Raw genomic sequence first — 23,269 nt, forward strand, 5'->3', positions numbered from 1 at the left:
GGGAACCACCCAGTACCAACGTTATTATCGGAGGATGGACTACCGTACGACAGCCAAGTGGAGCAAGCCCCGTCTGCACCCTAGCACTCCTTCGGTAATCCTCCGGTGATTTAGACTACGGTCGGCGGAGCTTCTGGCTAAAATGACTTCCCTTCATAAGGAAATGGCCAAGCTCCAAGAACATAACCACCTCCTCCCGTCCAAAGTAGACGAAACCCCGGTGCTTAATCGCAGGAAACGCAGAATATTCAGGCTACATAACCTTCCCAGTCTGCGGACCCGGTGAAAAAGGGAAGAAGAGAGCAAAGGCAACGCCTGCGCCTCTAAACAGCTGGTAGTCCCGACTCCACGGGACCAGCCTCACATACCGATATCGCCATCGGATCAACGACAAGGATGTCGAACGGTAGCGGTCCCCAATCAGGATCAATGCTCGCTGCAGGATTCACGGATAAGGGTCCTTGGGAGCAAATCACCTCTTAGAAAGGTCCGAGGGTTGGTGTCGAAGGTAGAATCTGACGATGAGTATGCTCCCTCCAAGGGCACCGAATCAAACTACCGTTCGGAAACTCCCACGGAGTATTCGAAGGTAAGACCATCAAGTCCGAGGAGAACTTCCAAAGACTACAATTCCGAGGAGGTCCCAAGCCGAGACCTCGCTATCCGTCTGCTCTTCCAGAGAATTTAGAAGATGGAAGACGACCGAACTCGGTCCCAAGAACTTGACTGGGGAAAACTTCGACCGGGACTCTTTACCGAGTGCATTAAGAAGTCCAGACCGGACAGGAGGTACAGCCGTTGCGTATACCGTTTACACCAGCGTGGAAGACCCCTTGACGCACCTTCACTCTTTCCAATCGCGGTCGGATGCAAGGGCCTCAGCGATGAGGGCAATGCCTGTTGTTCCCATCCTCCCTTCTGGAGCCGCTTTGAACTGGTTCTACCGTCTTGAACCAAGAACGGTAGACTCGTTTGACGAATCAAGCAGATTTTCTCAATCACTTCATGATCCGACGGACCGTCTGTACTCTGACGATCGTACACGATTCGGCAGAGAGAAGACGAACCCCTACGGGAATACGCTGCGCGCTTCAGTCAAATAGTGGCTGTGCAATTCCAGCAGTCGGCAGCTTCTTCTCAACTCAACAGTCTTGACTGTGCAATAGTCAAGCTGTGCAATCGTGGACAGCCCATTCTCTTCTCATATACAAGGAAACAAGTATTCTTCTTAATCTCTTCTCTATAATTATCTTCTTTTATTGGGTTATTCCTAAAATAAATATATGCATCTTAGTTTTAATTTTAATTTGAAATTGAGTTTTCTAGGGTTTAATTAGGAATGAAATATAATTTGGGGATTTTGTTGAAATTAATTAGGTCTTTGATTTTAAGAATTTTGTTAAGATGTTTGATTTGATGTTGGCATTGTTGAGATGTTTGATTTGTTGTTGGTATGTTAATGTTTGATTAAATTCATTGATGCTATTATGAGAAATTGTTTGATTTTTTGTTGGGATGTTTGATTAAATAGGTTATCTTTTATTATGTCGGATCACAATCGAAACCCCAAGAAATCAAAGAATTTGTTCTCTTTTTTTAAGAAAAAGAATGATGAGTCATCATCTTCTAGAATGTCTCCAATTTGTGATGAGCCAAATCTTCTGTCTTCTCCCATTGTCGAGCCTCAAGTTGAAAGAGTTGAGACTCAAAGAGTTGATAGTGGTCAAGATTTTAATATCAATTATCTTGAGCGTGATCTGAGATTACGTCGTCAAATATGACAATATTCGGTGAATGAATAAGATAATGTGCGAAAAAACTATATTATTTTAGGACCTTGTCAACTGGAGTGAGAAGACTATCCAAGCCATTTATAAGGGCAAGACTTACGTCGATTTAATGAATTGTGGTTTGGTAAATTCCCTTGGCTTGAGTATTCAATTGCTAAAGATTTGGCATTTTGTTTTCCTTACTTCATATTTGACATGAATCATTCACATTCAACCTTTACTATTCATGAATTTCAAAATTGGAAGAGAATTGGTGGTAATATGTGTATTTCAAAGTCATGTAGGCAAGCTAAATTCTCCACATCATCTTGCTATGCAAAGTGGGAAAAAACCAATCTCTTCATATTGAAAATGTGGTAGATAAGCAATCAAAGCAACAAGTGATGGACAATCGGTTGCGACTTACAACCACAATAGAGGGCATTTGGTATCTAGCAAATCAAGCATTAGCTTTTCGAGGTCATGATGAATCTGTTGACTCATCTAACCGGGGAAATTTCGTTGAAATCTTAAAGTCTTTTGCAAGAATGAATATAGAAGTTGAGAAAGTTGTTTTAGATAAGGCTCCTCATAATGCTCAGTATATTGCCCATGATATACAAAAACAGATCTTGCATATTTTTGCTACCAAGGTGAAGAAGAAAATTTGTGCCAAACTTGGGAAGAACAAATATTGTATTCTTGTTGATAAATCACTTGATGAATCAGGCAAGGAACAAATGGCTATTATTCCAAGATTTATTGATTGTGATGGATTTATTCGTGAACGCTTTTTCGATATTGTGAGTGTCGTAGACACTAATGCCTTGACTCTTAAACAAAAGATATGCAAAGTACTTGATAATAACGGCATTCTAGTGGAAAACATGCGTGGCCAAGGGTATGATAGTGCTAGTAATATACGTGGTTCATGGAATGGATTACAAGCATTGTTTCTTCAAGATTATCCATATGCATATTATGTGCATTGCTTTGCTCATCCCTTGCAATTAGCATTAAATGGTGCAGCTAAAGATGTGAAGGTTGTATGAAGATTTTTTTCAATGTTGACTAACATTGTGAATTTTGTTAGTGCTTCTGCTAAGCGCCGTAATGAGTTAAATTTAATTCGAAAAGCTGAACTCAAAAATTTGTTGGATTCTGGGGAACTTGAGACAGGTAGAGGACTTAATCAAGGTTGTAGTTTGAAACGAGCTGGAGCCACTCGTTGGGGATCTCACTTTGCCTCTATTACAAGGTTAATGAGTTCATTTAAAGAGACTAAAATACTTCTTCAGGAAATCAGTGAACATGGACCTAACCAACAATTTCGGAGTGATGCAGAGAGTAACTATATTGCTATGATGTCTTTTGAGTTTGTGTTTGCATTGCTTTTGATAGATAAAATTATGGGATTGACCAACTTTCTCTGTCAAGTGTTTCAGAAAAAAACTCAAGATATTGTAAGTGCTTTAAACTTTGTTGAAAACACAAAATCACAGTTCCAAGATATGAGGGCACATGACTGGGATGATTTATTCATGAGTGTGGTATCATTTTGTGAACAACATGGTATTGATGTTCCTGATATGAGTTATCGTTATATGATGGGCACACGTCGTTCTTGTCAACAACAAGATTTTATTACAGTTGAACATTACAATCGCATTGATGCATTTAATGATGTGATAGATTGCATGTTGAGGGAGTTAAATGATAGATTTCCAGAGCAAACAGTTGAACTTCTTATTCTTAGCTCAGTATTGGATCCTCGTAGTTCCTTCAAATCATTCAATATTAGGCATCCATGTAAACTTGCTGAGAAATTCTATCCTGGTGATTTCAATGCAAGTGACTTAAAAGGTTTGGAAATTGAGTTGAGGTATTTTCAAAATGATATGCATGGCCTTCCCTACTTTAAGGACCTCACCACTCTTCCTCAGTTATGTCAACAATTTGTGGAAACAACTTTGGCAGAAAACTACCATTTGCTTTACAGGTTGATTCAATTGGTGTTGACTCTTCCTGTTTCTACAGCAACAACGGAACGAGCTTTTTCATGTATAAGAATTATTAATAATAGACTTCGAAGCACCATAGCTGATGAATTCCTTACTGATTGCATGATTCTCCACATTGAAAGAGAGTTTGCTAATATTATCGATAATGAAGAGGTAATTGAGGAATTTAAGATTTCTATGCCTCGTAGGGTACAATTTTAGATTAAAATAGTTTAGTTTTTGTGTCGCATTGCATTTACTTCTTGTTTTGTTTTTGTTTTTTTGTTTTTTTTTTGTTAAGCTTTTATTTATGTATAGATATGCATATTTGAGGGTAAGGCTCATTACGTCCCCCTTGACTAGGTGTGTCTTTTTATTTTTATGAATAAGATTCACTCGTACCGTCGAGTTTTTAAGGTAAGTTTCGCCTGCCTGACTTTTGAATCCTAGATCCGCCACTGACTATATCTCTTAACCGTTAGATCAAACTGGTTAAATGTTGGATTAAATTGGTTAGCCTGATCCAACAATTAAGAAATAGAACCTCACTAAGGGCCATATATAAGGCTCTCACTATATAATGACTCGTATCTTTTGACACAAATTATAATATTGGTAAATTTTGAATCATATTTATACCTTTTCTTGGCACTTGGACTTCCATACAGTACAATTTAGAATTATTCGATGCAACTTTTTTTGGTCAATTTATTCGATGCAACTTGGTTTAAAGTATGAGGAAATCTAAACAGTGTGAAGCAAAGCAATAATAAACGTCCTAAGCTAAGACTTGCTACCCCATAAAGGCAATGTTTGCTGCATTGTACAAAACTAGGCCTTTGAATTGAAAGCTGAAACAGACGTCTAATGGCATTTTCCATTTCTTCGGCTTCTGAAAGGAGACAGACAGATGTGCTTGTTTTTTAATCAACACAACTTTAGCTTTCGGTTCGGAAATGTAACGTAAAGAAGGGTCAAGCTTCACGTAACCAAAAAAAATATATATATAGAAAACCAATCACAAATAGCTTGGTCATTTGATTATTATCACCGTCGTTTTTATTTGATCACATTCAAGGATTTTAAATTTTTTTAGTTGAGCTAAATAAAGAATTCAAACTTTGGGAAAGACTTGTATCAATTACTCTATGTTTAACATTTTCGGATCATTGGGGAGTCGGGGGATTGTAATTTAAAACTTCTTTCATCATCAGGAAGAGAAGTGTCAGTAGGTATGAATAAAGACTTGAAAAATAGATAATTCATATTGTTGAAATAAAATTTGTATGAGTCTCAAAACATGTTTCTCAAATAAAATTATTTCCTTCAACTATTGCTGCTTCAAAAGGATTGACGCCTACTTTGCCATCAACTTGCATGGGCCTTGGTTTGTCATCCATTTCTCCATGGTTGGCTTCAATCTTCACGTGGGTTTTCAGTCTACACGTTAAGCACAGAAAGCAAAACAAAAAGCCATGGCTCAAAGAAACTCCACATGGAAAGATGTGCTACCATGGGACATGAAAAACCACATGGGCGGCCACGCTAACTGTGAGAACAAATATTCCAGTTCCAATCATGAGACGCCACGTAGACAAGAAGAATAGCACCCAGATCAATAATTGAGTCTATTTATTAGGCCAATTAATTAAGACAAAAAATAGGAAGATTATCTTAAATATAAGCTATTATCTTTATTTGGGGATATTATCATCAATTAGGGATTTAATTCTAATTGAAATCGCTAATTAACTCAATCTCTCCATTTAAGGGAAATGATATATTCCTTCCAAATAGAAATTAATCTTTGAAAAACCCTAGTTAGAGCCCTATAAATACATGCCTACATTCAACACACAAGGTAACTTGATTTCCCTACCCGAAACTTTGTCAAAATTATATATATCTCTCTCTTGTCGCCACTCTCTCTCTCTCCTCTCTCCTACACAACTCTGACCACCACACGCGGCTCCGGTATTGCTTCATAGAAAACAAGGGTTTGAATATATACATAATTGTAATGCACAATGATTTTAGGAAAATTTTGAATGTGTATGTGGGACCTACCTGATACTATAGAATTACCAACGAATTTTCAAAGACATGTCAATCCATGGATTGGCAATGACATGAATATTTCGCATATTGCCCTATGTGTCACTTTTAGACAACTGGCACATTTGGAATCCAAATTTTGGACTGAGACTCACACATAAAATTACTAATTTTCATCGACAAATGTGATTATTGGATTGAATTTGACAAGACAATTTATAACAATTATAGGTCCAAATATATATATATATATATTTTCACCCGAACAAAAATTATTAATGTATTTTTTATACGATTGATATGATATTTACAAAATACATTTACAATATACTAATACACCCACAACAAAACTACATCACCACCACCACCACAATAACATTTTCTAACTGATTACTTTTTTCATAAAAATACAAAACCAAAGTGCGAAAAAAAACTAAATCAAAGTGTGAATCGATAGGGATTTGTTCTATTTTTGTCCCCCTCCCCCCTCTCTCCCATTAGAGGTATCAAACAAGTCGACCCGACCCACTTAATAAATGATTCTGACCGAGTTCATTCATTTATGAAAATCATTAAGTCCTGCTCAAGCCCGCTACCTTAGCCAATATAGGATCAGGGTGGGCTCATGCCAGGCCACTAAGATATGGGTCAGCTCCAAACTTGACTTATGGATTGCTTTTTTTGAAATTTTTTATTTTACAATTTTATTTCAATCCTTTTAACAATTATGTAAATGCTAATAAGAATGATTATTTGTCGGAAAAAGAAGCCAATGACTCGAAGTACATTTAAATAGAAAAAGAGACTATTGTTCAGGTTTAACAAATTGAAACTTGAATAACAAAATTATTATTTTATTTTTAAAGAAAGCATTGATTTTTAAAATCTATTATTAGAGAAAAGAAATAGACTTAATTTAATTACAAATTTATAAATAAACCCAATTCTAGACATGTATTTATAAAAAAAAACCCAAACACTATTTAAACATAGAAACACACCCAAAATCAACCCCCAAGTCAACAATTGTATATTTTTTGGGTGTGTTTATAAATGGGTTTTGAGTGTGTGTAATGATGGGTTTTGGGTGTGTTTATAAAGTGTTTTGGGTGTTGGGTTTTTTTTATAATTTCAGCTCCCATTTTGGGTGTTTTAGTGAAACTCTCCAATTTAATATGTAAACATTATAAATGATGTATTATTTTTCTTAAAAAAATATATAATTCACTAAATGGCCCGCCCAGTTGGACCAAATTATGTCATCCTGGCCCGCCAAAAAATATGGGCTGGACTGTGCCGGACCTTACATAACGGGCTATATTCGCATCGTGCTCAATCCGGCCTGATACGTTTGACACCTCTAACCCTCATAAAAATGAAAAGAGAACGCGTCCAAGAAGAAAGAGTCCAATACCATGTCCAACGCAAGAATGCAAGCCCAATATAAGTAGAGCCCAAAAGAGTACGTATGTCCAAACCGTTGCCGTCACGAAGGCTTCATGACTTTCCTAAAAAAGTCCCTTCAATACTCTCCAATCCTTCTTTCTATACATACCCCCACATCCCCTTCCTCTCCTATTAAGATCTTTCAGCTCACCCAAACAAGGGGAGAAAGAAACAACAAAGGGAAACTCTCATCTTCCAAGCTTTCCCATCTCCCAAAGACCATTTCCCCGAGAAAATACTGTAATCTTATAGAGAAATGTCCGATGCGTATTGCTCAGACTGCAAGCGCCAGACGGAGGTGGTTTTCGACCACTCGGCGGGAGACACGGTGTGCTCCGAGTGTGGATTAGTGTTGGAATCTCATTCCATCGACGAGACCTCAGAGTGGCGTACCTTCGCGAACGAGTCCGGCGATAACGACCCGGTCCGTGTTGGTGGTCCCACCAACCCACTATTGGCCGATGGCGGGTTGTCCACCGTCATAGCCAAGCCTAATGGGGCATCTGGTGAGTTCTTATCTTCGTCGTTGGGGCGGTGGCAGAACCGTGGGTCGAATCCGGATCGGGGCTTGATTCTGGCCTTCAAAACCATCGCCACCATGTCTGATAGGTATGTGCTTGTTGCTGCGATATTGTGGGAAGGTATTTTGGTTCGTAGAAAAATCCGAGGTTTCTGGTATTTTTAGGTTTTGTAACTGGATTTTGGGTTTCCTTTGAGGGTTGAAGTTGGACGAGAAAGATGATGATTGGTAATGGGAAAGTAGAAATGGCAGAGGTTTGTAGTAGTTTAAGGTGTTGTAACTGGATTTGGGTTTTGTTTGAGGGTTGAATTTGGATGAGGAGGATGCTGATTGGTATTGGGAAAGTAGAAATGAAAATTGAAAATCCAAAGCTGAACATCTAATTAGCTTGGGTTGGGAAATTTTTATTACAATTTGAAACCATAACTGTTAATCAACTTTTCAAGATTAAATTTGGAATTTGGTTCAAAATCAAATGAGAGTATTGCCCTTTATGATCATCGTGTAATTTCATGAATCTAAGTTGATAGATATATGAGATATATGAGGAGATTGAAATATTAATCTAAGTAGATATATGAGATATATGAGGAGATTGAAATATTAATCTAAGGTATACTGTAATCAATTGCATTGGACAAATTGAAATTATTAAGCTTTTTAGTTTTTTCAAAACAGCTAAACTATTAAGTTCAATCCCACGTATATTAGAGTAGAGTAGGTAATTGGTTTTTGTTACACTTTTTCATCTGTCAAAATCTTGCTTCTTCCCTTTTGTAATGTGTGATGATATTTATATAGTATTAGTATCAAAAGTTATTCACATGATGTGTTAAATTTCTCTTATGATGAGATTATTTGTAAACTACTATAAAGAAAAATAGCTGATGTTGTAACATTGTATTTCAGGTTGGGCCTTGTGGCAACCATCAAGGTATGCTATTTGTGTACTATAAACATTTATTCATGGGGACTGTTAATAGTTCTAGTACGCTCATATGCCTACCAAATTCGTGCATAAAATTTTAGCGACCCATTATTGTGGATACATTTAAGGTCAAAGAAAAGCTTTGTCCATTATTTTATTTTGTGATTTTGTGATACAAATGAAATATGGAATGAAATATGGCTGTTATATTGTAAGAGAATAAAAGTTACTATAATTTCAGTTCTGAATATTTGTTGAAGTATACCCTAAAACTTTGTCTATGACTTTGCACTACGTAATTATACTTGCAGGGGATTCTAAGCATTATTTCTTAGAAAATTCTAAGTAGCACCAGACCACTACTGCACATTTTCATTTTACAGTATATTGCTTCTACAAGTATCCTTGATAAACTAATTATATAATTGAAACACAGTAGTGGCTACAAGTGAAAACCGTTAGTCTATTCATTGATTACTTTTTCAACATAATACTTTTCCAGGGAAAGCATTTCAGACGAACTTTTCTACCTTGCCTGTCTTGTTTGATTCAACTGTTTCATTCACTGATATCTGAGTTGAAGATAAATTTTCCTTTTTTAATTGGGACTAGCGGTGTATGGATAAAAGGGTGAACAATCAGTAGATCATTTTACTTCTACAAGGTTTGGCGTATTGCGGTTTCTGGATACTGGTCTTTTTCCATTTTGGTGCTGATTGGGTGAATACTGATTTGGTGATCTTGTTGGATTATAAAATTTGATAAAGATTAGGCTTTAGTTGCTTCTGTAGCTGTTTCAATCTTACTTTGATGTGGCACGTTTGGCTTGAGAGGAACATTATAAAAGTCGAGTGGGATGGGTTATCCTTGAGACTTGATTCAGGGTTTTTATTTATTTTCTAATTTTGAGAGAGACAGAGAGAGTGCATTATCTTCACATCACAGCGAAACTTGTATTCACATATCTGCTGCAATTAGGAGTGTGATAACAAGTAGTGAATTCACATTGTCTGTGCTGATTTTTATGTTTTTACGTCATGTAGTTGATAATTATTTTAGCAAAAAACTTCTGGTAAAATCTTGAAAAGTATATATTCTTTTTGATGTACAGGAATCTTAAGCACTTCTTGTAGTTTGTGTTGTTACTTTTAGTTGGTTGTAGAAGGTTATGATTGTACCTTCGGCGGACTGTTTGTTCATTATCATTACTGTTGCATTGTTGTTTAGTTTAGATTAATAAAATCTTCTGTTTCCTTCTTAAAAACTAATAAAAGGGATCTTAAGAACTTATATTCATAGCCTGCTATTTCATGGGATTTGAGTTTTAGATGATGAGGCTTTTATGTTTTGATTTGAAGGATCGGGCTAATGAGATATATAAGAGGGTGGAAGATCAGAAATCTAGTAGAGGAAGAAATCAGGATGCATTATTGGCTGCTTGCCTGTACATTGCTTGTCGACAAGAAGACAAGCCACGCACTGTAAAGGGTACAGTTTATGACTTTTTTAACATCTGGATGCTTCCTGAATTACTTTGCCTTTGTGTATGAGCTTCCCTGAACCTGTGGATTTCAAATAGAAATTTGCTCTGTCGCCAATGGAGCCTCAAAGAAGGAAATTGGCCGAGCAAAAGAATATATAGTGAAACAACTGGGACTAGAGAAGGGTCAGTCAGTGGAGATGGGAACAATACATGCTGGGGACTTTATGGTGAGCTACATATGTAGGCTTAAATTCTTAGTTCCTTTTTTCCTAGTTTGTAGTTTTCACTGACTTAATAGCAACTTAACTGTAGAGGCGCTTCTGTTCCAATCTTGGAATGAATAATCAAGCAGTCAAAGCTGCCCAAGAAGCTGTGCAAAAGTCAGAAGAATTTGATATAAGGTAGTTCCTTTTGTTATGCATTATGCTGAAAATAATGTATATTTTCATGATTGCATATTTGCATGACTGATTTTACCTTTCTTATTGTGTATACTGTCATCATGGTTCCATAGATTCATTTGCACCATTTATCAATTTCCACAGGTTCTTTTTTCCTCATCATTACAGATCATGTCATTTATCTCATAGGATGTCAAGTGTTTGGAAAAGATAAGGATGGACCCAGAAATATTGTAAAACGTAACATGATCAAAATAGCTGATTCGAATTGTTTATGTTAAACATTCATTGTGGAGGCCAATGGCAAGGCATCATAAAGGATTGGCTGATATAAGGTGAAGTACTATGTAGAGGGGCAAATTGGACTAATAAACAAAATGATCTTGTGCAATCCTGTGTTCAACTATTCAAACAGCCCTAAATGACTTAAGGAATGCCCAATCTCTCTTCAAATATTAGGCCATCTTTGGGTGAGCTTGGCAGTCTGTTTTTTTTTTTGCTCAATCTCTTGGCTTTCTGTTTAAATGGGACTTTTTTTTTTCTTTCCCTTTTTCTACTTCACCTTATCAATTTTGACATGAGCCCTATGAATTGATCAGAACCACTTTTTGTTTAGTTCATTTTCCTGCACTTCTGTTTTGGACAGTGATGAGGAATTGCAGGTTATAATGAAAAGTTCATCTTTCTGGTTTTGATTCCTTAACATTAGACATAATGGTCAGAAATGGCATTCCCTGGTTCCATTTGAAGAAGTTAATATCTGAATTCTGCTGCCTTAAGTTAATATCTGATTCATACATTTGTTGTCTTGATAGATTCTTTATCTTGAGATCGGTCCTTGAATTATGATTGACTTTATAGTACTTGCTTTTGATGATGGCCTGTTTCTTTTTTATCTCTCAATTCCAGGAGGAGCCCTATATCGATAGCAGCAGCAGTTATTTATATTATCACTCAGCTTTCAGACGATAAGAAGCCTCTCAAAGGTTCAGTATCATCCTCCCTCTTAGAAACTAATTGAAAAATGTAGTTGAAAGCTTGTGAACTGAACATATGGCCTGCATCACCTGTAATTTAATGGGTTTATTGGTAGATCCAAGACTTGATCGGTTTCATGCCACCCATAATTTTTATGGTTTTCTAACAAGTGCTGATTTAAGTAATGGCCACTGTGAGTGCAGATATCTCAGTTGCTACAGGAGTAGCAGAAGGAACAATCAGAAACTCATACAAAGACCTTTATCCCCATGTATCAAAGATAATACCCAACTGGTATGCAAAGGAGGAGGATCTCAAGAATCTTTGCAGCCCTTGAAATGTAGGCCGAGCGGATTCATCAAGAACGACGAGGAATGTGAATTCTACTGGAGCGCTTTTTCTTGGGTTGTATTTTAACCGTCCAGTGTATGAACAATGCAGAAGGCTTAAATTGTTTTGAGAATTCTTTTTCATAGTAAATTACTAAATTATATCTTTCAATTGACGCAATTGAGATATATGCTTGAAAAAGCATGTTTTCTGACTTTTTTTCAATTCAAAATAAATTTTCACCTATTATCTGCCTGAAATTGTGATCATTTTAGATTCTATTTAAATTTTGATAAAATTCCAAAACCGTTCAATGAAACTGTGGCCATTGCAAATGAATTGGATATTTCAAGTGGAGGAATATTTGAGGCTAAAAGATATATTTTCAAATCCCCTGAAATTCGTGCAAGCTTAATGAGAGCCCAATGTGTTGTGTTGGAGCACATTCTTAAGCTTGATTAGGAAAAGAATAAAGGAAGAATATGAGTAGCGTGACGTGGAGGTTTGTGACTCAACTCTTCTGTGCAGCATTAACTAAAAAGTGCTGCTAAACGAACCTTAAAATTAACTAAGTACACCATACTATCAAAGTATTTATTGAATTATTAATTTACCCTAATATAAAATGACTATAAATGATATATTGAATTGTGAAACATAACACCACATATTTTTAGGGTGTACTTAGTTAATTTTAGATTTCGTTCAGCACTCTTTAAAAACCATCTAAAACATGACTCCGCATATTTTTCCCTACACTTCTCTTCTTCTCCATCTTAGCATTTGGACAGCCGAACTCTTTTATCTCTCAAAACCAAGCCCAGCAGAACCTCTTCTCCTTTCAATCACTCTTCTCCAAACTTATAATTTTTTTCATTTCTTTCATCTTTCAATTCAGAAAATTCCCAAAAATATTTGAAGCTCCTTGTAAAAACTTGTTTTCTCCAATTTCCCTCCTCAAAAGTAGCCACACGAATCATATTGGGGCTTAAATCAGCAAGCAAGGCAATCAGTGGGTTTTTATTTATTCATTTATTTTTATTTCTTTTGGTGTGTGGTCATGAATCAAAGATTTCATTGAAAAAAAGACAAGGACTGCAGATAGGCTAACCTTGTCAACCACTGATTGAGAAGACAATCAGAGTTGTTTTTTGGTTTTAGATGTTGGATTCATTAATAATAATAAAAATCAGACGGCATGAAATACTATGTTTCTTGGGAAAAAAATTTAAAACCCCGAAGCTGCAAAATTGAGTATTTTAATAAGAGTGATTCCCTTACTTAGTATTACTTATTATTTGATTTAGCATCAAGAGGAATGAAATCAAAGAATTATGTTGAACGTTTTTGTATCATTAGTTAGATTTAGGATATATCAAAAAGAACAATATTGTCCAGATTTTACAGTTAAAATTTTTAGAATTAAAGTACGGAGAAAAGGGGATCATAGGGAGAATGATGAATGTTGTTGGTTTTTTTTTTTTTTTGGGCGAGATAGAGTGTATTAGGGTGTACCATAGGTATTTTTGGTAGTTAAATAGGGTGTACTTAGTTAATTTGACATTTTGATTTAAATATTAGGGTGTACTTAGATCATAGGGTGTACTCAGTCAATTTTAGGGTTCGTTTAGCAGCACTCTAACCAAATTATATCACGATTTGCATAGCATGTCGTCTTCAAATTAAGTCTCACGTTCTACTAGTGTTCCTTTCCGTTAACTCTGTCTATTTTTCCGTCAAAATTCATCTTCTCTTACATAGAGTTGAATAATTTCTCGATGAATTGAAAGTAGTCACTGGATGCTTGTGGTCCTGCAGTCTTGATTCATGAATTTGGTTGTCAATGACGTCAATTTGGTAACCGAACCATATCCGCTCCAAGAGCACTTCCACCGCTGCAGTTTGGCCCTGGTAGGAGGGGGTCCAAGCCTTATTTTGTGCTTCCAACGGGCTTTAGGAGCTCGGGCAAGAGGTGGGTTTTAAATTTTTTTATCGTTGTCATGGGTTGTCTGATCGTTATTTGTCCTCCAATCCAACGGCTGCGATTTAAAATAAAAAAATTGTAAAATATTTTAAATATTAAAAAAAAAATACAAAAAAATTCTGATTTTTTTTTCTTCTATAAATACCTACTAATATTCTTCACTTTCCACACCAAATCTTCATACATTTTCTTCTCCTTCCAATATTATTCACTTTCCATGCCAAATTTTCTTCATTTTCGAAATTCATTTGTGTTGAAATAAAAATGACATCTTCCATCGAAGCCGAAGGGGCGTGGACAACCGTTTAAGATGTTTTGTTATGTGAGTGTTGGATCCAAGTTGGTCATTGCCCTATCACGAGCAATGAGATGAAGTTCTCTCATATGTGGAGAAAAATTCATGCCAAATTTTGTGAAAGATCAGGCCACTCGTATGGAAATGGCCTTGGCTAGTAGGTGAAATTTTTTGAATAAAGAGTTAGGGAAATGGAGAGATACGTTGGCAAAAGCGAGGGATAACATTCAAAAAGGCCAAAATCTTGGCAACGAGGTAAATTATTCGTAATTTCCGTTTTATTAAATTTAATGTCCATTTTTTTTTCAATATTTTATTTAATAGATTATGCAAGCACAAATGTGGCTCGATGCCATTGGCTAGGGCAAAAAATCTTCAACAATCACCAATGTTGTGAGGTGATGAAAAATTGTTCGAGATTCAAAATTATTCTCACGGGTCCGACTGTTGTGTTGAATGAAACGTCGCTCCATAATTCAACGGCATCGGATTCGCCTTTGGATTCCTCGATGAATCAAGACTCACTAATCCGAAAGGAATTGAGGCCTATTGGGAGAAAGGCGGCGAAGGCCAACAGTGGGAGTAATTCCACCAATGATACTACAAAAATTTTGGAGCAAATTGCTCTAAACGGCACAATGAGAGAGAGACATGAAAAGAGATTTGGATGAGAAGACAATGTATGAAGAATTTGCAAGAGAAAGGGAGTAATCACACAAAAAAGACATGGAGAAGAAGAATTGAGAAACCATGGCCATGGATACGAGCCATATGTTCCCTAAAACAAAGTCATTTTGGAAGCTAGAAACAAAGTCATTTTGGAAGTTAGAATGAAGTGATGTTATGAGAAGAAGGCTTTTCTGTGACGATACCCAGCAATACTGATTGGTAAAATGATGAAAACCATTAGGTTGCATTGCTTGTCTTTTATTTAATTAATTGTATTGCTTGTCTTTTATTTAATTAGTTGTATTTCTTGTTCTTTATTTAATTAGTTGTATTGTTTTCTTTTATTGAATAAAGAAAGCATTCAATAATATAGCTATTTATTTAACACATTTCTTTGTTTTATAATATAGTTATAAAACAAAGCATAATACGATTCAAAACACAAAGAAAGCATAATTCATTACAAAGCACAACCAAAGCATAATTCAAAATAAAACACAACTAAAGAATAATTCAAAACAAAACACAACCAAAGCATAATTCAAAACAAAGCACAAACATAGCATAATTCAAACAACGCATACATCAACACAAAGCATAATTAAAAACTAAGCATCTTCACTTGACTTTATTGACTGTCATTGCCTCTCACTGCCCATAAGTGCTCCATCAAGTCAACTTGACGTCATACATGAATATAAAAAGATTGCATCTCCGTATAATGATCAATTATAAGGTTGTTGTAATGACCGTCCCTAACCAATAGTTCGTGCTCTAGTGGTTGTTCATTTGCTCCTATGGGCCGTTCATAAATTCTTGTCAACATATAGTCGATGTTTCCAATAATGCATGGGTAACCTCGAGCCTCGACTTTTTGTAGACGCCTTTGGAGGTCCCTAGGCGTAAATTTGCGGAGGTAATCCCTCATATATAGAGTTTCAATTGTATCACAGAATCTGACCAAGCTCTTTAGGATAATGGATTTCCCCATCCTAGCAATCTCATCCACCTGGTCTGCAAATGCACCAAACACCAGCATCTGTAAAGAAGTTGTAAACTTTTGTTTCTAAAGAAGCCCCAAAGCCCCAGTAGCATCACACTTTCTGAACAAAGTATGCATCGTAATTGCAAACATTATGCATGATTTTATTGAACAAATAAGGTTGCATTCTATATCGCTCTTGAAAATCAATAGTAGAGGACAACAAATTTGGGATAAAGTAATCTTCCAAAAGATTTTTACCCCGAGAATGCCTACGTATGTCCATGTTCAAGCCACAACTGACTTGTAAACCATTGTGGTTGCCTTGGCTTGATAGATCAAGCATACGCATATCCATGACAACTTGTTCATCATCTTCTTCCTCCTCTCTTTCTTCTTCAGCTCGTTTGCACCTTCTTTCTTTCATTTCTCGCTATTGCCTCTTCAAGCACCTTCTTATGTAAGACATTAAGAGTGGACTATGAAATCTAAAATATGAGAAATGAAAGGATAGATAGGATATGGTGTGAGAGGTCTAAGTTGAGGCTCTGGTTTTATTGAGGGATTTAGAAGATAGAGATGACAATGACGCAATTTTAGAGGGTGAAAATCTTATATGTAATTTGAGATTTGTATTTTATAATAAATATCAACATGTGGCAATCATGAATCTTATCCGAAAATCTTATTTGAAATTTGAGATGTGAATTTTATAATAAATATGGATATGTGCTAATCGAAAATCTTATTCGAAAATTTTATTTGAAAATTGTATCTGAAAATTGAAAGGATAGAGAGGATATGGTGTGAGAGGTTTGAGTTGAGGTTTTGATTTTATAGAGGGATTTAGAAGATAGAGATGACCACGTGACGCAATTTTAGAGGGTGAAAATCTTATCTGAAATATGATGTGTGAATTTTATAATAAATATTAACACGTGACAACTGAAAATCTTATCTAAATTAATCGTTTAAGTAATAAATAAATAAATAAATAAAAGTGAATAGTATTTACCCTTTGTCATGGTAATGGGTGGAAACACAACAAGACTTTTGCAAGAGCTGCCACTATTCATGTGAATAGTAACAACCATTGTCTTGCCTTTGCCTTTTGCCATAGCAAATGGATGAGAGTGCTCTAATGGGAAGTTTAAGCAAACATCCTTCTAAATAAGTGAAAATTATGTATACAATTAAAATTAAGGGTTAATTACAGTTTAGTACCTTGTGGTTACACTCTTAAGATATGTTAGTCTCTATCTTCTCAATTTTAACAATCACATACCCTGGTATTTTAAATTTGTTACAATGTGGTTCCGCCGTTAGGGTTTCCGTCATATCTCTATGTTAGTTGTCTACATAGCACTGTGGGTCCCAAATTTTTCACATTTTTAAATTTTAAACTAATTAAAATATAAATAAAATATGAAAAACCAAAAAAAATAAAAATAAATCTCTCTCTCTCTCTCTCTCTCTCTCTCTCTCTCTTTCTCCTTCAAATTTTTCATAGTCCTTTAAATTCTTCAGTGCCAATAGCAACAACCTTGTATATATTGAATTAGATGGAAATGATTTACAAGGTTCGATCCCAAATGTTTTCACAAACATGGTTTCTCTATTGGATAGCCAATAGTAGCCAACCCCCTCCCCAGCTCCCCTTTCCCCCAAAAGAAAATCATTATTTTCTTCAACAAATGGAAAACACATCTCTAATGGCATTAGATAAATTTTTCATATATGTACAGAAGAACAAGGTCCAATCCCAGCATTTAAAAGAGAAACACAACCTAAAAGAACAAAAAACCCAGAACCCCAGCCTGCAACGAACCCGGCTCGTCGACCACTCTCTCTCCATCTTACAGACCTAGTTGACACTTCAGTCAACGCTTTTCATTGAGATCTGCTAGTCTTCATCTCTCTCTCTTTGCTCTCTGCTCTCTACCCCTATCTCTCTTTCTATCTCTGCAAATTCAAAAAACAAAAATAAAAACAAAATTCGAACATTGTTTGCATCTGTGGGGTGGGTTTGAGGGATTTGTGGGTGAAAGACATAATGGAGGAGGGGGGAGGGCTATATAGGGTGGTCTCTTAAGAACAAAGGGAAATTGGTGGGGGAGATGTTTCAGGATAGGGTTGGGGTTACAGGGGCAAGGGCGGCTGAATTTCATGTGTCTGGGGGTCTCTCACAAAATATAAATAATAAAAATTTCGAACTCACAAGACATCAAAACATCAAAAATCATATTGTCTATATTGTCTATTCATTACAATCATAATTGTCCTCGACGAGTTTTCATATTTTGAAATCGTTGCATAACAACCTCGTTATCTACACTATTAAAAATGTCTTTTTCAATATATGCAACCAAGCAATCATTCATCCACAAATCCCCCATTCGATTGCATAACCGATTCTTCATAATATTCATAGCAGAGAATACTCTCTCTACACTTGCGGTCGCAACATGTCGGATTAGTGCTAGTGTCAGAAGCAAGTACACTAAAGGGTAGATATGGTCTTTTTTTGTCTCAACCATCTTTTGCTTAAGATCAGTAATACCTTTCAATTCTATAAATTCATTGCTAGAGCTCATATCCCAAATGTAATTCTCAAGTTGTTCTTCAAGTAATTTGAAGTCGTGCTCAGAAAAATCACTTGGATAAAATTGGGCAAGTCGCATCAACTTTGCTTTATCAAAAGCAGAGAATGAATTACTTGGACTCAAGCATGCCATACAAAGAAGTAATTCAGTATTCTTCTCATTGAACCGATCATTTAACTCTCGGAGCTGAATATCATTGACATCAACGAATAAATCAACACGATAATGATGTAAGTTTGTGATGGGCTAAGCTTTACGTTTTGGTCTCCCTCCACTGGAAAAAATATCATCCATTTTTGGAATTTCAATATGATACTTGCCACAAAAGAAAGAAACTTGATCAAGTAAAGAATCCCAACCATTATCTCGCATACTTTGCAATCTTCCTTTACATATTTTGACCAAGTCCATGGCATTCACAATATCTTGATCTTTCTTTTGTAATGCCTGAGACAAGTCGTTTGTGATTCCTAAAATTCTTTTCATCAAGTGTAGACCAAAAATGAAGCTGAATGATTGCATAAAAGTCAATAGAACCTTTGCTTCAAATTTTTGTTCGTAACCTGATCCATCTGTTCTTACAATCTTAAGCACATCTATTCACAAACGGGAACATGTTTTCCAAACTGATTAAACAATTATAATGAGAGCTCTATCGTGTATCACTAGACCACTTAAGATTAGTTTCTTGATTCAGGCCTTGCCCACTTAAGAGCTCATTATTATTGAGTGCTTCAAAAATTACATCAGCATGCTTTTCTCTCAGCATATCACTGCGCTTAGCGGATGCACCCACAACATTCACCACACTAGAAACCATAGTAAATAAATCTGCAATTTCTGAATGTTTCTTTGCCACAGCTACCAAAGCTAGCTGAAGTTGATGAGCAAAACAATGAACATAAAAAGCAGAGTCATTCTCATTTAGAATGAGTGTTTTAAGATCACTAAACTCACCTCTCATATTACTTGCGTCGTCATAACCCTGCCCTCACAATCTAGAGATGCTTAATCTATGTCTCGAAAAGAAATGATCAACGGCTAACTTGAGTGAGGAAGATTTAGTATCTATAACATGCACAATACCTACAAAATGTTCAATTACTTGACCTTTATCCACATAATGTAGCACAATTGCCATATGCTCCTTTGAAGACATGTCACATGATTCATCAACAAGAATGACAAATAATGAATCACCAATATCCCTTATGATTGCATTGATAATTTCAGTTGAAATAGCACTTGAAATGTCCTTCTGGATATCAGGTGATGTCAACTTCATATTTTCAGGAGCATTTTTTAGCGTGACAACTTTTATATCATCATTGAAACGACATAGCCATCGTAAAAATGCAAGAAAATTCCCTTGATTGGTTGAATTTTCAAATTCATCATGCCCACGAAATGGAAGCCCTTGTTGTAAAAGTATCCTACTAACACCAACTGATGCACCTAAATGGGTTCAATAATCAATTCAATCTTGCTCTGAGTGTTTTGAGAGAATTGTTTCAATATGCTGCCTTTGGTTTAATAAGACCTCACAACTTCTCCAAGCTTTATTATAGGCACTATTTGGTCCTCCAACATGAATTTGTAGTCTATCTTTTTTCTTCCAATTCAAAAATCCAACACCAATAAAAGATTCACCACTAGATTGCTCTCCAATATCAGGTTTAAAGAGATAACAACATAGACAAAATGCAACATCTTTTTCTATGATGTACTCCAACCAAGTAGGAAACTCACTAAACCAACCAGGATTAAATCGTCTTCGTTTTGCTCCAAAATTTTTGTAAGGAAAATTATGCCCTCGAGGTTGACAAGGACCTTTTTGGAAATAATCTCTTCGAACTTGGTCTCGAACATTTGGATGGTAACTCAATATTTGATTACGTAATCCGAGATCAAATGACAGATTTTCCAAGTTAACTTCTGTAGTTTATTTTGAACTACTTTCATTTTTCTTTTGACTCTTTGCAGGTGACGACTCCACTAACTCAGACTTTGATTTTCTTTTGAAAAATCTTTCCATAACTGAAACACATGTATGAACTAAATTTAAATCGAAGCAATTATGAACATCTTCTCAAACTTATAAACTGAAGCAAATTGAGCATTCAATTCAAAGCAATATATTAATCAAACCAATAAATAATCATATATATAGAAATTTATAAATTAAAATTAAAATTTCACCAACACAAGTTCACAATTGCATTAAAGGGATAAACAATTACGTACTACGCAAGAAAAATTACAAAGGATAGACAAATACATACTTGGATTGAATAGCGATTTACCAAATATCTCCAAAGCCTTTTCCCTTTGGTAATCTACACATAAATTGAAAGACCCATTAAAATCAATAGAAATAAAAAAAAAACTTGATAATATAATTAGAATTTGAGAAGAAAAAAAAAACTCACAAGCAACTGGCTGGTCTGGTCGTGTTTCTAACCCACGAAAGGAGAAAAAGGCTTAGGTTTATTGATTTAAGAAGGCAATATATAATAATACTAATAATTCTAATCATTTTAGGAATGGGTAGTGTATAATTTTAGAATATTTGGCTAGCCCACGTTGAAATCTAGTAGATCACGCCACTGCTGCAGGTAATTTAATTAAAATCTAATAGACTACGCCACTTTTTGGCTGAAATCCTATTTGGCCCATATCCATATTGCTTCAGACTCGTAATACTACTAGTACTATTTTTTTTTAGAATAATGCTACTCTTACCACATTTGTATATCACATCCCTATACCATCTTATGTAGCAGTTGAGGTGGACAACCACGTCAATTAAAATTATTTAATATTTTCTTTTCTTTTATGATTTATTCTAATATTTGTTTTTCTAATTGTCTTAATTAAAATACACTTTATTGATTTAATTGATGTGACATATAATATGGACATGCCACATCATGTGGTATAGAAATATGAGATAAAAATGTGGTAAGTTTAACATTACTCTTTTTTTATAATAAAATTTCAGTGGGGGGTAGTGACTGCACTGGTCCCCAATTGCCTCCACCCTTGGTTGAGGGTTGGAAGGTGGTGGTCATAGGGAAGGGGGCGCTGGGTGGTTGCTCTGTGTTGGAGGGTGGCTGTGGTATAGGTTTGAGGGTTGGGTGTTGGAGCTTGATATATATATATAGAGAGAGATTTTTTTTAAAATAAATTTTTTTGGTTTTTAATATTTTAATCAATTTTACATTTTAAATTTTGAAAAATGTGGGACCCATAGTGCCACGTAGACAACTAACAGAGAGATTTGACAAACTCTAACAGCAAAACCACATTATAACAAATTTAAAAGACAAAGGTATGTGATTGTTAAAATTGAGAAGATAGAGACTTACATGTCTTAACTTAAGGGTGTAACTATATGGTACTAAACTGTAACCTTAAAATTAAAATTAAAATTCTTAGATTTGTGTATAAGCAATAATCTTCTAATTGTAATGTTTAGTTTTAGGGTTAATTTCAATTAGTACCTGAACTCTTATCCTTAAGGTATATTTGCTCATGCACTCTCAATTTTAACGATTATATACCTTAAGCTTTTCAATTTTTTGCAATATGGTTCTGGCGTTAACTTCATTGTCAAAATTTCCGTTAATTGCTTGTGTGGCAAGCCTAGGTCCCACTTATTCACTTCCTTCAATGTCAGTTGAATGGTATTTTTGGGTATTTTGTTCAAAAATGGTTTGGTATGAATGCATGTAATGTGTTCTTTATGGGCGTGGAGACACTCTTGAACTGACATCGAATAAACGAATAGGTGAGACCCAGGCCTGTCATGCAAACAATTAACTGAAATTTTGACAGTGAAATTAATGCTAGAACCAAATTGCAAAAAATTAAAAAGTTTAAGGTATGTAATTGTCAAAATTGAGAGTGCATGAGCAAACATGCCTTAAGGTTCTAGGTACTAAATCGAAATTAACCTTTAGTTATATATATATATATATAATTTAAAACTTTGTTTAAAAAGATAAAATTTACTAAATAAAAGTTGCTAGATAAGATTAGCATGTTGCTGGATTCGAACATTTCTCATTAGAGTTTTGAGTTTTTGTGCGTGTAGGTAGGTAGGGGGGTGGGTAAAGTGAAAAAGAAACTTATATCTGGATACTCATTTTATAAGAGAATAAAAACAACAGCAAAGCATTTTGTCATTTTGGAATTCAAATGGCTATGTTTTCTTCATTTTGGAACTCAAATAGCAATATGTTTTTTTTTCCTGTATTTTGCTCGACGTTTTATTTTGGTCAATGTATTTTGAATTTGAACAATTTCATCAATGTGTGTATATCTAACAAGCCAATTTTATTTAACGTTAATCTACTTCGATGTGTTCGAGTCTCTACATATGCAACTGCACACATTAATGTTCAAACTAGACAAAAATGACCATAATTAATAGATTAAAAGACAAGAACCTTAGGTTCATTACAAAAGAAAAAAGAACAAGAACCAAATTGCAATTTCAAACAAAACCATAGGAATCGAAAAGGTTTTCAAACCTTTTTTGTGGTAAATTTATTAACCAAGTGTTTTTGTTTTACGAGAGCTTCTCAAGTTAAAATTTTATGTAAAAGATTAGATAAAGACTTCTAATTTCAGCCATCTATTAGATGCATAAGATAAATAATTTTTAAAAAAATTATGTATTACACATGTGATTAAAACCCTTAACTAATTCCCAACGGAGTCTAGCATTGTAGAAAAGGATATTGACTTGTAGACCAATGATCTCATGTTCGAACTTTCCATGGCACCTTGGTATAGGGGTGGGCATCTTAAACCGAAATACC

The 23,269-nt window shown here is 35.3% G+C and overlaps 3 protein-coding genes and 1 pseudogene across 3 annotated transcripts; 3 read left to right on the plus strand and 1 right to left on the minus strand.

Moving 5' to 3' along the window:
* Window positions 1-2,173: 2,173 nt before the first annotated feature.
* Window positions 2,174-2,821, plus strand: LOC148914805 (uncharacterized). Its single transcript, XM_089043306.1, has one exon. The coding sequence runs from the start codon at window positions 2,174-2,176 to the stop codon at window positions 2,819-2,821; it is 648 nt and encodes a 215-aa protein (XP_088899432.1).
* Window positions 2,822-2,833: 12 nt separating this feature from the next.
* Window positions 2,834-3,991, plus strand: LOC148914806 (uncharacterized). The gene has a single exon (XM_089043307.1). The coding sequence runs from the start codon at window positions 2,834-2,836 to the stop codon at window positions 3,989-3,991; it is 1,158 nt and encodes a 385-aa protein (XP_088899433.1).
* A 3,398-nt stretch (window positions 3,992-7,389) lies between these two features.
* Window positions 7,390-12,156, plus strand: LOC103342413 (Cyclin-like family protein). Its single transcript, XM_008246034.3, has 7 exons — window positions 7,390-7,879; window positions 8,700-8,724; window positions 10,077-10,206; window positions 10,298-10,428; window positions 10,514-10,602; window positions 11,512-11,588; window positions 11,784-12,156. Exons 1-7 carry the CDS (start codon window positions 7,527-7,529, stop codon window positions 11,915-11,917), a joined length of 939 nt encoding a protein of 312 aa, XP_008244256.1. The 5' UTR covers window positions 7,390-7,526; the 3' UTR covers window positions 11,918-12,156.
* Window positions 12,157-18,110: 5,954 nt separating this feature from the next.
* Window positions 18,111-20,478, minus strand: LOC103342454 (uncharacterized; annotated as a pseudogene).
* Window positions 20,479-23,269: the final 2,791 nt, after the last annotated feature.

This window comes from Prunus mume, linkage group LG8 (assembly GCF_029339155.1).
Source record: "Prunus mume cultivar Tortuosa linkage group LG8, ASM2933915v1, whole genome shotgun sequence".
NCBI lineage: Eukaryota > Viridiplantae > Streptophyta > Magnoliopsida > Rosales > Rosaceae > Prunus > Prunus mume.

Bases quoted from the DNA above. Each gene is read 5' to 3' on its own strand.
- LOC148914805 (XM_089043306.1), top strand. From the start codon at position 2,174: ATGGACAATCGGTTGCGACTTACAACCACAATAGAGGGCATTTGGTAT.
- LOC103342413 (XM_008246034.3), top strand. From the start codon at position 7,527: ATGTCCGATGCGTATTGCTCAGACTGCAAGCGCCAGACGGAGGTGGTT. The intron at 8,725-10,076 runs GTATGCTATTTG...TTTGATTTGAAG, and splicing joins GCCTTGTGGCAACCATCAAG to GATCGGGCTAATGAGATATA. The intron at 10,207-10,297 runs GTACAGTTTATG...GATTTCAAATAG, and splicing joins CAAGCCACGCACTGTAAAGG to AAATTTGCTCTGTCGCCAAT.
- LOC148914806 (XM_089043307.1), top strand. From the start codon at position 2,834: ATGTTGACTAACATTGTGAATTTTGTTAGTGCTTCTGCTAAGCGCCGT.